At 41.7% G+C, this 15,540-nt stretch overlaps 1 protein-coding gene across 8 annotated transcripts in view; it reads left to right on the top strand.

Annotated features, from left to right (window-relative positions):
• The window catches only part of WIPF1 (WAS/WASL interacting protein family member 1), a 462,168-nt gene that overhangs the window by 246,252 nt on the left and 200,376 nt on the right, over nucleotides 1–15,540 (top strand). For all 8 annotated transcript variants that reach the window (XM_069225386.1, XM_069225384.1, XM_069225379.1 and 5 more), the window contains one exon: nucleotides 11,165–11,257. In XM_069225386.1, coding sequence (XP_069081487.1) covers nucleotides 11,204–11,257 — 54 coding nt within the window. In that variant the 5' untranslated portion in view covers nucleotides 11,165–11,203. The remainder of the gene's footprint in view (nucleotides 1–11,164; nucleotides 11,258–15,540) is intronic.

The raw sequence follows: 15,540 nt of genomic DNA, 5'->3' as shown, positions 1-15,540 counted from the left end.
TACAAACCCTTAATGTTGTATCTCTGTTTTTACCTGAAAGGCGTGAGCTTCTGGGCGCAGTTAAAATCTTGAACTAGATAAAAAGGGCATAATTGTATCACATTTCCTTTTCCTAGAGCTGTATGATGGGTCCTGAAAAACGAAAAAGTTAATCCAGGGCCTTTGGGCTTCAGATTTTGATTAGCCCAGACATGTTGGAGTTTGGCTACAGGGGTGGAGGGGGGCGGAGCGCAGCTGGTTCCTCATAAACCCATGCCCATGGATCTCCTGAAAACATGCCTTCACATCAGCATCTCGAAGATGAAGGCAGTTTCTCTTTCTTTAATAGTATTCAGGTATTTCTGGTTGTTTCTTCCAGTGCTATTGAAAAAATCTACCCAAACAAGCGGGAGGGCACAAAATCCATCTAGTTGTGCTGATTATGACACATTTTAAGTTTCCATTGATTTGGCTAAGCCCAGAAATGTTTATCAAGATAAGCAAAGCCATTTGATCACTCACCCTTCAGTGAGAGCCCAAGCCGACTGCATCTTAGGGTATGTGAAATTCACATTTTATTTTGTGCAGTAATACATTTAATTGTCTGGAAAATTGGGCAACATTAAACAAAACGCTGTTAGCCCTGAGAAAATTGCACATGAGGGTATACTTCTCATACAAAAGCCACATGACATAATGATAAGAGACCGGGTATAGCATAGATGTCTGGTTTGGCTTGATTTGATGTAATTTTCCTGTTGAACTAGTCTCCGATGGGCAGAAATCTTGCAAGCGTTTATGGTAAGCAAAGTAACAACAGTTTTACACATTGCATACAGTGCAATTTCCAAAATTATGCTAGATTTTGCCTGGAAAATGAAAAATTCTGTACAGGCCTAATCTTCATAATTTAAGATACTACTCCAAAAAGAAGCAGGCACCTTCAATTGGCAGACTAAGCTTACTAGATTTCTTTAAGACTTTGATATAGGCCTTTCCTTCCCTACTAGCCTAGTGCCAGTCTTTTATGTAGCATGATTTAAATCAGGGCCGGCTTTAGGGCAGTGCGACTGCACCAGGTGCTGACCTGGATTTGGGGACGCAGACCTCAGGTGGGTGCTGAGTTTAGCAATAACTTACGAAACTTGCGATTTAAAAGCACATCCTGAAAAGTTCCCTGTTCGTCCAGCTTTCAAGAAACAATTAAAATGTCAAGACACTTCTTTTCATTGATGTTTCTGCAAGGGAGAGAGATGGGAGTTTTGTCTAGCGGCAGCTTTGACTTGCGATAAAGGTTAAAATGCCTGCTTCAAAGAACAGAACTACATTTTTTTGTGGCTAACTGAGTGGATTCGTAAAGCCAGCCTTTACCAGCACTTTAAAACCGATAAATATATGTGCAAGGAGGGCTATGGAGACATGAGGGGCACATTTGCCGGGTGGTAGTGAGTGAGTCTGAGGAGGTAGCCATGTGGTTTGGGGGTGCCAAAAGAGATTGTCGCACAGGGCACCACCAGCACTAAAGCCGGACCTCATTTTAATAATGGTTGGTCTCCTTTCCCCAGCCACGTGAACGACCCCTGTTGTTGGTGAGAGGCAGCGTCCTTTAACCTCTTCATAAATTGTACCCAGTGCCGGAGAAAGGTCATGTTACTCTAATCCATTTTCCATTGCCACCCAGCTCTAAACACCCCATTGCTTTTATTTAGATTTCTTCAACAAAGAACATAGGGCCATATGTACGAACACATTTTCCCATAGACACAGAATGGGTAAAACACTTTGCTACATCTGGCCCAGACTGTGACCATCCCAACTAATTCCTTTAAAAGCGTGAATTCAACTTGTGGATCCTCCTGTTGATTTATCACATTGTATCGAATTTAGCGATTTTACAGTACGAGCCAACTGTAAACAGGACCGTTACTTTTTTTACGTGGCCATAACTTTTTTGTTTTGCGTGTCAAATAAGGCAGTCAAAAATATTTTCTGCTTCAGTTGATGTACGTCTAGGTTTTCCACTCAAATAGAAATTTGGATATAGTTGTCACTTTGTTGGCTCTGACACGATTTCCTTTTTAACTCTTGAAAGATGGTGTCCTACTGCTGGTTAATTGAAATATGTTTGTGTTCGTTGCATATGTGATTTGTATTCAGTTTTTTCAAGGTTAAGGTGGTGCTCATTACCAAAAGCAAATGTACTTTCTGATTTCCACACTAAAGCTTCCTACCAGTGCTTCAGTGGCACAGGGCACTTGTCATGCACGACCTGACAGAGCAAACGCAGCTACTTTGCAGTAAACTACCTCGAGCCACGCCAAGGTGTTGCCCAATACACCTGCTAAAAATAGATGGCAATCATCCTTTTAAGCCAAAATAAGATAGAATTTCTCATATTAACTTCCAACAAAAACAGGATTGGCCTATCCATGCTAAAAGTTCTAAACCTGGAGAGCTTTTCCCTGCCACCATTGCCTTGGCTCACTTGCTAGGAGTCACTCTTGACAGTGCACTAACTAGGTTCATGCACATAAGTGAATTAGTGAATGCAGACAGCTGTCACACACATTAAAGAAAAGAAGACACTTGATCTCACATGACCACCTCAGAACAGTTGTACACATGTTAGTCATTTTCACCTTACATGCAAGGTAATCCACGGAAACAGCCTACAGTACTTACATATCTACTAATCCTCTCTGGAGGTAAAAGCGGACTGAGAAGTAAACAGTCACTGCTTGTAGATGAACCCAATTTCAAATAAGCTTTATCAGGCGTAGCTCTCTCAGGATGGAACTCTGCCACCTGATCTGAAAAATCTTGTCCAGTCTGCACATTCAGAAAACACCGAACAGCTCACTGCTTCAGACAATTCCTAGACTAAATTCATTCGCCCATATCAGCCCACCTGGATGCTGGCATACACAAACTTGGCACTCAGAAGTTCTGGGGTTGATTATTTCAAATATTCATCTTTTCAAAAAATTCCAAGACTTAGTGAACCATTTTCGTATTTTGCCTGAAATACATTATCTTTCATCTAAAGCCCAACTCTGCTTACAGGTGTTAAACTGGACCCTTTCTCTTACATCAGCCCTCTGAAATCCTGGCATAGTTCAGATGTTCTCGTTCCTCTTTCAACATTTATAAGTCAAGAGACCTATCATTGTAATTTATCTGTAATCAAAAAATGTATTTAATGTAAAACTCCCTACTGCCCTCCGGTCCAGAAGTACCATACAAATGGACTAAATATTATAAAAATATAAATAAAAGTTACCCATACGATAGCTATGGGTTCCCATGGGTCCCTTTCCTTATCTCAACATGTTAGTGAATTTCCTTGGAAATACCAGCGAGAAATATAACTGGAAGTTCCATTCACACCTCTTTGGTCGCTGCAATGTCCGAAACCTTGTACATTTTACCCTGCTAGCTGCGTTGCTGCCACCACAGAGACTAGCAGTGGATGAGGGGGCAGTCATCTGCACATGTGTGCGGATGGTATTAACTGCTCCAGAATGCTAAAGCGGCCTGTAGCTAGACCTAAAAACTGGGTGAAGCTAAGTTTCCCATAGAAGTAAGAAGACACGAGTATAAGATTGTGTCGATATTAAGGCTGAACCAGGGCGAACATGAGATTTTGTTAAACACCTGTTAACTGTTGACCACAATAATTATATCCTAGTCCTTGCAGTCTTATTTATAGTAGAACAAAGAGTATAAATTCATCTGCAAAGAGATGGGAGCTAAAACGACAAGAGTATTTGAACAGCTTCCCTCGTAAACGGCCCGACTTCAGATTTCAGTGGTTTCTTTTTTGCCTGACTCTGACCTCCAGGCGTTCTTCGCCCACAGCTTTAATATGCGATAACTAGCAGGATGGTAGAGTGACGCCAAAGATCACAACTGAGATGCGTAGTGATCTGCAGGTCCCAAGTTTGCATTCCAGCAAGGTTCACTCAGCCTTCCACTCGTCAAAGCTCGGTCAGTGAGTGCAAATTAACTGGGTATTTATTTGCAGTTATTTGAAATTCCAAGTGCCATACCTGCGCCTTCATAGTTTATAGCGCCTGAAACCAAAACGATGTCAACAAAGTATTGGCGGTATATCACAGCCCTTACAGCAGACGTGACTTTACTTTCTCATCAGGTACAAGAGTTGTCAAATCAGATATGACTCGAAACTGCAGTTTTTTTTTTGTTTTTTAGAAATCCGGGTTTAGTCTTTACTTGATTTGATTTCTGTCTATAGTTATTGGTTCGTTTTTATTTAATTTACATGTATTTTTATGTACATTATTGTGATAGATATAGATAACCAAAACCATTTGAAAATGTTGATGCCATGAAAGTTCCAGAAAAGTTCTGAATTTCTACGTTGACCATAAAAAAGACATGGTAAGATGACACACGGGCACACTGCCCCAGATTGGGCCAGTGTGCACCCAGCATGCCATCCTTTACAGCAACAAACATTGCTCTTACCAGGGATAAGCTAGATTAGTGAGCTATGGGAAACAACACAAAACAAATGCAAGAAGCAGCACTTCACCCGCTTCTCTGTTGCCATGCTGGCGGCTATCCTAAACCTTACTGCATGTGGTGCTGAAGACCCTTATTACCGTGGTTGCAGTCACAAACCCTTTGGGGCCGGAGCGTTACAGGGACTCTTTGCACAGATACTGACATTGTGGCCCTTGTACTTCACTGGAAGGTCCCCAGTAGGTCTCTGGGAGTCTTAATGTCTCCTCACAGAAGGTTTTGTAAGTTGAGCACACTTACAGCCCTAGTACTCTCACGTAGGCTCTCATTATTCTATGAGACTATTGGATTTTGAGCGGCGGAATCACCTGCGGTGTGGGAGACTGAGTCTGGCCCACTACAGGTGACGCCTGTTGCCCTAATCTGGGTTTTTGCTCCGGCTAACTAGCAGTGACTCATCTCTACCCAAAGGCAGGGATAATTGGGCAGCTGAGCGCATGACAATTGATTTCTCAGGGAAAACGTGGTCACTCAGGTCTCATTCGTTTCTCTCAGTTACATTAGTCTCACATACACAATGACAAACAGAGGCAGTATATGTTTCAATAAGGTTTTAATGAAGCGACTGCATCTTAGATAGCAAAGCATGTGCTGCAATAACCAGGACGATACAGCATGACAAACTTAACATTTTGACAAGGGGAGTAAATCATAGAAATAACGCTACCATATTGTCACTAGAGTCAATAGACTAATTCCTACCTAAGCTATAATAGAGCACAGCGTGTTAAGCTCTAATTCTGCCCTTCAGATTCCCCTGGGAAGACATCATCCCCCATACCTGAACGAAGGCCTGAAGTCTGCATAAGCAGCTGTAGCCAAGCATTCAGCAATCAGCATACAGTCGTGGTTCTCTGGCTGGAATCTCCCTCATGTAAGGGAAAGGGAAGTGTTATTAGAATAAAACAGCTAATGTTCTGAGAAAATGTCCCAACTTAAGGATGTATGTTTTTCTATGAATGTCAGAGACAAAACTTTTACCACGTTCACCAGCAACCTATCTTACTGCAGCCTTGAAACAAGCACAGAGTGAGCAAGAATGTCTTGCTTGAGAATGTAGTGCTGGCTTAGGCAAAAACAGCTAGATAGAGAGAAATGAAAAAAAAAACGCAAAAGTGGCTATTGTAAGAATAATAAAACAAAGCTGAATAAAATATGTCTAGGTTATAGTGCACAGCGGCAGGCCTAGTATGCTAACATAACGTGCATGGAGCTATAACTAAAATGGCTACACAACAGTACAAACTTAAAGTTGGTTGTAAACTCAGGTTTACCTTCCAATTTCCCTTTTTTATTCCTGCCAGAAAATCACAAAGGGATGCCTATGAGGGGCAGGCCCTTTTTTGGGCAGAGATCTTTGCCATAAGGGTGGAAATCTTTGCAACCATTAATCCCAATGAAGAGATGGGAAGTGGGTGTTTTACAGCATGACTTGCCTTAAAATGTTTGGGAATGCCAACACACATGGAAGTCTATTGACATTGTTAAATCTAGGACCTGGAACCTTTCCATTTTGAAAATGGTCAGAAATCTACTGCAGGCCTAACCCGGAGGCCGAACCTCTACCAGGATTGGAAGGAGAACAGCTCACCCCCCACATTTGGTAGGGTTGTAGAGGAAGGGGTTTCTCCACGTGGGAAAATATTTTCCACATGGAGAAAGAAATGTGCGTTTGCACAGGTGAACCCATTCCTCCTGTGCAGAGTTCTCCACCATGAGAACTCCATATAGATTAGAAATGACATGATTTCCCAAGGAATGTTCATGGAAACCTGCACCAGTCACAACTTCCTTGAAGAGTAGGTGAATTCCAAAAAGTAGTAAATCCATACCCACACGTATAAGTAAATCTGTAGGTACAGACTTACAACTATTTTTGTGAACAGGATCCCTATTCTCTTTCCCTCATGCTCTTTTTCCCATGCACCTGCATCTGGAATATGGTAAAAGTGCATGATCAATTGCATGTCCTCATTTAATTGGAACCAGGCTGCAGTGGAAATTATGGAACACCTACTTTTTTATGTAATGGTTGCTGACTTTGCACCAAGTAAGTGGGTATTACTGAAGCACCTACACAAACTTGCTCCTGGGGCATTTACCAGTTCAGCTGTGCTCCTTGTGTCCAGCTTATGACTGATAGATGAAATGACTGGTTTGCAGGGTACTAATCCCTACTTTCTTCACTGGCTTCTTGGCGAGCCCCTATTTGTGACCTCATACATGTCTACATTGCTACAGGTGAAGCAGCTTCAGTCTCTGGCAGTATGCAGTGGATCTTGGAAAATGCCACAATTTTGGTGCAAAGACTTTAATGTCACCTACAGCATTTTGCATTACTTTGGAAAGGATGTTCTCAGGCAACCAGTTAACCTTAGTCAAATGACCTGCCACTGCTGCTGTCCCTTTATTTCTTCCTGTTAAAATCCTACCACATATTAGGAATGGAGAGCATGGTACACTGGATGAAAAATGTTACTACTGTACCAACTTCTTTTTCTTAGTCCTAGTTTCTTAGTCCTCAACATTGTGTGCCTATGGCCAAAGATTTTGCCCAGCTAGAATGCCTTACTGGTTGGAGTGGAACCTCACACCAGGTGGCTTTTCTGGTAATCTTATGTTGTCATAGGAAGGACTTTCAGTGGTAAGCATACATCAAAGCATGCTGAGGGTCAAGGAGGAGTCTTCAAAGTTAATATTACAAACATCACTACACTCCTGCAAATGACTCTTCCATTTCCGAAACCTAAAGAACTAGTAATTTCGTATACTCCTCCACAGTTGCTACAAACATTCAAACTCTTAATATGTGTCCTTATTTTTCTCAGTTGTCTTCTTGCTTTGCCGGGTATTTAACTTGATTTCCCTGAGCTAGCTTGTATATTATCCTGATGTACTGTAGCATGAACATTTCCATCCACTAATGTTATTGTTGCAAAAGCCTTTTTGTCATCTTGGTATCTCTATATCAAAGTATATTACTCCTCACTTACATAACAAATAAAAACTTTTTGATTTGGAGTTGGCCCGCTCTGCAGGGTCATCTCCAAACCTTTTGGCTGCACCCTCCTGTTTTCGAAATCCGTTTTTGTTGCCCCTTAGGAATCTGCGCACTTTACGACTGCTAACCAGTGCTAAAGTGCTTATGCTTTCTCCCTTGAACATGGTGAAATTGACTTACACCCAATTGCCATTTAATTTACTTGTAAGTCCCTAGTAAAGTGGTACTACCTCTACCCAGGGCCTGTAAGTTAAGCACTACTAGGGGACATGTAGTATGTATTGTGCCACCCACTTAAATAGCCTTTTAAACATGTCTCAGGCCTACCACTGCAGCCTGTGTGTGCAGTTTTAAACTGACAGTTTTACCTGGCAAACAAAACGTTTTAGCAGGCCCAAACCTTCTTCTTTAATAAATATATCACCCCAAGCGTAGGCCCTAAACCGCCCATAGGGCAGTGTGCAGTTTATTGAAAAAGTGGGACATGTACCTTTAACTTTTACATGTCCTGTTAGTGAAGACTCTTTGATTTTCACTACTGCAAAGCCTACCTCTTCCATAGGATAACATTGAGTTACCTTATTACATTTAATAAGTTCTAACGTTAGTTAGGGGCAGGTAGGTCTGTCGAGTTTGGTGTCTAAAGAACTGTAATTTATTTAAGTCACAATTCTGACAATGGCACTTTTAGGAAGTTGGCATTTTCTTGTCCTAACCATCTGGTGCCTGCATCCTGTATCCTGGGTGACATGACTAGGTCTTCTTCTTTCTTTAGTCGATAGTTAAAAACAAAAACAATACAGATGTATAAAATCATTTGTATTAAAATACAATCAATAATGTCAGGCTGAAGATTGTTAAAAACTTCAATTAACCATCTGTAAAAACTCCACCTTCAAATCAGCATAACAAAGTCACAGAGCAGACTGTTACAGAATTAGATGGCAGATTTAAGAAAAGATCAAACACTCACACATACATCTGCCATAGGGAAGCAACACAGGCCTACCTTTAGCAAGCTCTTGCTTCTTTAAAATAGTCAAAAGGTATCTCTTTGAGAGAGATAATGTTTGCAAAAAAAATTAAAAGACATAAAATGAAGTAAGGTCTGCGGTGAATCCTCATCACATGGGCACAAGCAGACTGACTTCTGATTAAATAGGCCTAGTGCAAAAAACAACTGACTCCTAATAATGCCAAGTCTGAACCTACTTAGTCGTTTACGCTGCCATGTATGGATAACCTGTTCCAAATAGGGTTCAAGACCTAAAGTGATCTGAGTCAAAATATAATGTGGGTTATATAGGTTCCTTCACCTCCCGCTCTATGTGAAATTTGCAGTGACCCAGGTCTTATCATTACCAGACAGATTCTCCGAATCAGTAAACAAGGCAGGTCTACCAAGGCTAATCATAGAAAATGTTACATAATAGAGCCAAGTGATAGTATGACCAAGATCACATGAGAAACCATCTTTAATAATTTCCTTATTAAACCTGGTGAATTCATTACGCTAGATATACGACTGAAACAGTAATGATGCAAATTTAATGGTGCCCTTCACAAAACCTAGGCCCAGTTCTTTGTGTACTGCATAATTAGGACTGCTCTAATGGGGCCCCAAGATGTGATGTCAAGCACAATATTCCTCCACCTGCAAAGAACTAACGTCACAATAGCCCCAAATACCAGTCTGAATACCATAATGGGCAAGCACTTACGTTTATAAATTTCTAAAAGGGGAGCGATTGGTTTACTTCCCAGGTTTATCACCTAATAGAAAAGAAAACCTAAGGCCCCAATAAATTATGTTTCTTGGCGAGCAGACAGGGGCCCGAGTACATGGGAGTCAAAAAGAGTTGTAACATAACTAGTTGTAACTGGCATTTGGTGTTTGTCTATTGCTCCCAGACAGTGAGATAAAGGAGGACTGGGTGTGAGCGGAATGATCCATCTCTGACTTGATGAGGAGGAGGAGCTGTAACCTCCCACACTTGTATGTCACAAAGGCTCTGCCCCAGCACACCAGAAAGGGTTTGACACTAGTCTTTTGTGCGCTCAGACAAGCTGGGGGCAGGGAGGTAGGAAATCCCAAACACCCCAGGCATGGAAACCTCTAGAACCGTCTAATACTTCAAAGCTGGCACCTAGTATAAGTATTGGACTGTCTGATCCAACTCCTCAGTACACCTGTGGACGACAAACAAGGACTATTGTGTTGCTGTTTCAAGAAGGACTGCTACTCTGTTGCCCTGCTGCCTGAGAGAAAAGGACTGAACCTGCATCTTGATGCTAGGACCACCAGAGTGACTTCAAGGGCTAGTTGGCTGGCCTCTAGATCAGAGCCTCCGGGACAGAAAAGGCTCTAACACCGTGCCTGGATTCTGTCTGCAATGAGTCTTGCTCCAAATAGTGCCACCCCAATCCTAGTCTCTTGGAACTGTGCCTGAAGGTGCTCTGCCAGCCCATCTGTGGTCCCAGCAGAGCCTACACATCATCTCACAGCCTCGTATTGGACTTGTTGCACAACGCACCGCTGGTGCAGGACCGCTGCATCCCATCTGAACTGCCACTGAATGACACCAGACTTCCCATCACAGCCCCACACGTCCTTGACACAGGATCTCGCATCACAGCCAGGCAGCTCCTCTGAACTGCTGCTGCGCTATGCAGCCTCTTACATTGATCTGAAAGCACCTCCCTCCCACTCTCAGTGATCCCAGGACATGTACTGGGAGGCACATATGAGACAAGTTGGCAGCAGATTCTCTCTTTAACCTTTTACCATTTGTGTCTGATAGTTTCATATTTAATAATCATATTTTAAAAACGTTTGTCTCTGGTGAAAAGAGCTGTGCAACACGCCTATTGGAGGAAACATTACAGTTCTTTGTAAATACATAGATACCTGCCTGACCTTTTTATTTACCATTTATCATCTACATTTGTGAGCCTGGTATGACATTTTTCATTTCAGTGTTATTTAGGTAACCTATTTATATCAAATCCATCTAGGCCCCTTTCCACAAATGTCCATTAACTTCAACCCACCAGTGTTTTTTAATTGTCATATAAGGTTGAGTGCAGTAGTTGTGAAAGACCGTTAAAGAGAGAAGTGTTTACAAGTGAGTACAGGTTTCTATAAATGTGCTCTATCATAAGTACTCTACCATGGTACTGCTTTTAGTGGTTACTAGTCTGGTGTTTGTTCAAAATTCAGATATTCAGCTTCTGTTGAATACCTTTTGCTCAAATCGGTAAATGTGACAAATGCAAATTTAGATATAGGTTACCTTCTATTTCAAAAATATGAATTTAGGAAATTGAAATGAGTTTGCATTTTTCTGATGTTTTTAACATTTTGAGAACATAAATCAAATTGTGCTGGTGAAAATATGATAAGTAAAAGCAATATGGCAAGAATAAGAAATTACTTGTATGTGCTTTCGTACGTTTGTGATTAAAAATACACACAGCTCCTTGGTTTTCTCCCAAAGACTAAAACATGCTCTGGTATACCCTTTGATTGCATTTCAAGTCACACCTACTAAGGAGCTTGACCTTTAAGTGGAGTGAATGTCCTTCCGATGAAAGATGAAGCAAACACAGTATCACAGATTCAATTTTTTCCCTTTTCAGATTTTAAAGTCAAAGTAGAAGAAGGCCTATTTGAGGACAATGCCTGTTCCACCTCCCCCACCGCCACCTGCTCCCCCACCAACATTTTCACAGGTAAAATTGTATTGTATGTGTTTTTTAAGGGAGTATTCTGGTACAATCTACATGGCTTGTTATAAATGAACATATATTGGTTCGTTCTTTTGGAACTTATTCGTTTCAGTTTTTTTAAGGTATTTTTCATATTTTGTCTACACTGGTTTACTTGAAGGACTGTATGACCCTCTGGATCCCTCCGAGACCTTCTCCAAGGGCATGGTTTCACTGGATGTTTACCCAACTTTTACGTGGCTGCAAGGATAATAATAGCATCACACCTGATAATTCACCAGGATGAAAGATAATTAATTAACTAGCTTAAACAGTGTAGAGATTGCCCATAAAGCATTATCTTTAATCTGTTTAGTTGTAGTGTATGCATACAATTGGTTTCTCGTCTCCGGGTGAACTCTGTTTAATGTTAATCAACTACTGCATCAATTCTATCATCTGCTCGAATCTCTAAATTCACCTGTATTTTTATTGTCCTAAAATAGCTGCATTATTCTTTTGCACTACGAGAAGACGATCTCTGTTGTCATTATCAGTTTTTATATATCAGCTCTTTAAATGCCCTGCCATTAAGACTCAGAAAATAAAAATGCTAACAAATATCAGTTTTTTCCGCAGAGTTATAAGAATAGACTAGATGGAAAGACAGTCAAATTAAACAGAAGAAATCACATGCAAGGACATTTATAAACTACATCTATTTAATCTGGCTATGCTATCATGCCCACATGAATAAGATTATGTAGAGTTTGGCGTTTGCAGGATATATCCCAAAAACTGGCAGATGTCCCATCGGCTCTATTTAGTCTGTTGAGACTATTTAGGGCTTCTTTGCTCTCTAAATAGGGCTTGGAGTACATCTGCTGCTTTTTTGGCAAATGCCTCAAATCCACCACACTTTAAATACTCCCTTAACCTAAGAAGGGGTTGCAATTTAGACTGTGATAAACATTGACAGCGATCCAAATTCTGATGTTCATATCATCATGGGTTGTGCATTTCTGTTTTGTAAGGAATATATTCACTGGCTCAAGCCACAAATTCACATAAAAGTTCCCACATTTAATCCTGTTCATTAAAATATTGAGCCATTTCATTGCCTGATAACTTGATAGGTATTCAACCTAGGACTTCGGTTCATAACCAGTGGTCCGTGGGCCTCTGGGGCTCAATGACTCTTATGCAGGGAGGCTGCAACTGCTTGGAAAATTAAATAATATTAACATATTAGCAAAGTGTATATAAATAAATAAAAAAAACATTGACATTTTTAAAATGTTCTGTAAATGTGAAGGGATACAAATGAATTTTGTATCCTCAGATTGATTAATGGAACCAGCCCAGTGCATCAAACAATTTAGTATGGATGAAGTGTGGTCTCAATTGGATTTAGCAAAGCTCTAACCTTCCAATAACATTTAGATTTTTTTATATTTATGAATTAAATCAAATATTTCATAACGTGTATTTGTTTGATGAATGCTTATTTCTGTATTTCCTTGTATTGCTATGCAGTTCAGATACTTAAAATAGCTTAGGCTGTGGTCCCTGGCTTTCACTAATAACTCATTTGGGGGTCCCCAGATTCCAGTAAACATTACATGGGGGTCCACAGAAGTTAAAAGGTTAAAAGCCACTTCACTAGGGAGCCCTTTCATTCAGCAGGCAGGACAGCTTGAATCATCTTATAGTATTGACCCTGCAGCAGTTTCTGATGGCTACTTCTAACCACAGTTGCCTTACCTTGTGAATCTTCTGAGGCACTGGGCTGGATCCAGAAGCTTGCAATAGCACCTGTGTGCTGATACATGGCACCATTAGCCTTCATTGCAACTCCCTGCTGCAGTCGTGATGACACAAAGCTGCATAAGGGTACCACCCCTGTGCTCTGGCTTCAGTTCTTCTTTTCCATGCCCCAAGACACAGATCCGGATCTATGTTCCCACCAGTTTAGCTTTTCATGGAATTTCCAAATTCTTCAATAAACTTTTACAGTGTGCAGGTATGACACTCCCAATGATAACATGTTCATTATGTACCATGCATGTTAGAAGGAGATATCAGTGATAGACCAACATTATTATGCCTATGTGCCTTAGGACCAAACCTGACTCCAAGTTGTGCAGCAAGTATTTTTTCATGCACACTTAAGACCATCAGGGGCACAGAGAGCAGACTTTGTCGCGAGCCACAAGAATCAGGGCGATCTTCATTGAAGTCTCCCTCATTGGGTGAAGTCAAAAGACAAGTCCAATAACAAGCGGAAGACAAAGCACAGGAAGATCTAACAAATCATTGATGCCAGGTACTCCGAATCCAGGGAAAGATCAAGCAGTTGCAACACCTGGCACAGACCTGGGTGTCTGACTCCAAACCAATGTCACCCTTTGATCTGATGCGCTTGAGTTCCCTGGATAATCATCTTCTTCACAGTAACTTACAGCCTTTAGAGAGGCCAAGCTTCAGACATTGATATTTAAGCTCTTCTTGGCTTGGACATGTCTCCACTCCTGTGCCACTGTCCTGCTTTCTGGTTCTCTGTTTACTTCAGCTTTGATTCCATCAGTGCCAGCTCCAGATCCATCACTAACCCTGGTCTCAGATCTGTGAACATTGTTGGGTAGAGAGGGCCCAATGTTGAAGTACTTAATTACCAAAGCAAATACTGAGAAGGATGATGATGGCCCACACCTAGTGCCACTGTCTCTGCAGTAGTACTTCCTGTGTAGGCCTGGCCATAGGAGGTCGCTCCTTCACCTCTTTCTCAGAGTTCCTGAGGAAAGTGTGACCCATTCCAGAAATCACACTGTCAGTCCCTGTTGCAACATGAGTTACATAGAGGACCCTTCCTCACAGTAGTGCCTGACAGCAGAAGGAGGGAAAAGCCAAAGGCACAAACATCCTCTAAAGTTCCCAGGTATCAATACCCGAACAGTTCTTGCAAGGCTAAAGATTTTGATCTAGGAAAGACTAGGGCTAGAATGGAGCTGGAGCTGACAGGCCTGGAGCAAAGCTGGAGTAAAACTCACAACTGGAGTAGAGCTTGAGTAAGGCCAGAACTGGAGCAAAGTGGGGGCTGCAAGCCTGAAGAAGGACAGAAGCTGAAGCCAGTAGTACTGGAGCAGAGCTGGAGCAAGGAGGAACTAGAGCAGTGCAGGAGTCAAAAATCCAACAGAAGGAGCCAGGGAAGTTGCAACTCACTGGTACTCTGACCAGATGCTCCTCAGGACAGGAACCATCTGACAGGATGGGGCTGGTCTCAGTAAGGAATATACTGGAATGGTTTTAGAGTTTGGTTTCCATCTTGGAGAAGAGTCTCACTAAAGAAGGGTTTGACTGAAGCTTCTTGCTTGCAGCCATCTGCTTTGTTCATCCAGAAACATAACATTTCCAAAGGATGGAGGACAGTTTAGAGTTTGATTTCGAAGCTGTTAAGGTTTTCAGCACGTTCCACATGAAGATGAGGAAGTGGATCATTTGCTTCCAACTCAATATACAGAGGCTGTCCAATATCTGTTTTTGCAAAATGCCAGAGGCTTGGAAGTCCTGGAATTGTTGCCTACTACTCAAGAGGCTAAGGCCATTTTCAACTCAGGTTGTGATTCACACCATTGGGAGGCTTAACAGGCCAGCCCCAGGTGATCCAAAATCTTTGACGCATCCACAAAGAGCCTAATAATGCTGGCTCCCAGCAACAAAGTAAACTTGAATTCCACCTCCTCCACCAGACAGAGAATCCAAAGAGATGAAGCCATGTGCAAGAAAGTTATTTTTTTTCCTTAATCCTGTTTGGCATTAGGCTTCCTGAAGGAAGTTTGACTTTTGACAAGACATGGTGCTTTGAGGTGTTGCCAGCCTTGTGATGGTTAAGATGCTACAAATTTTTTTTTTTTTATTCTGTCCTGGACGCTGCTGATTCAGTTTACCATGCTATGGGCACCAGTGTCACATTTGGTGACATAGCTCGATGTGTTCCACTACATTTTGAAGTGTTGTCAAGGCTTCCCTAATGGTCATGCCATTTTATTGCACTAGGCTCTTTGGCGGGAAGGCTGATATGGCTTTAGAGACTTTTGAAGTCAGCAGAGCTTAAGCCTGTTCACTGATGTCAGTTTCCCTGCTCGCTAGTTCCAGCAACAATAAAGGAATTTCAGAGGACACTCAAGGGCACTCTTGCTATCGGAAACCCTCTCATCCTGTAAAGCACCCAACACTTCCTTTTTCTAGTACCAGATGTACCAAAGGTTCTAAGAGGAGAGACCAACAGCAGCACTCCTCGTCGTCCT

The sequence above is a fragment of the Pleurodeles waltl genome, chromosome 3_1, assembly GCF_031143425.1.
Source record: "Pleurodeles waltl isolate 20211129_DDA chromosome 3_1, aPleWal1.hap1.20221129, whole genome shotgun sequence".
NCBI lineage: Eukaryota > Metazoa > Chordata > Amphibia > Caudata > Salamandridae > Pleurodeles > Pleurodeles waltl.
Note: the sequence above shows the minus strand (reverse complement) of the source record. Positions and strands in the feature narration are given on the sequence as shown.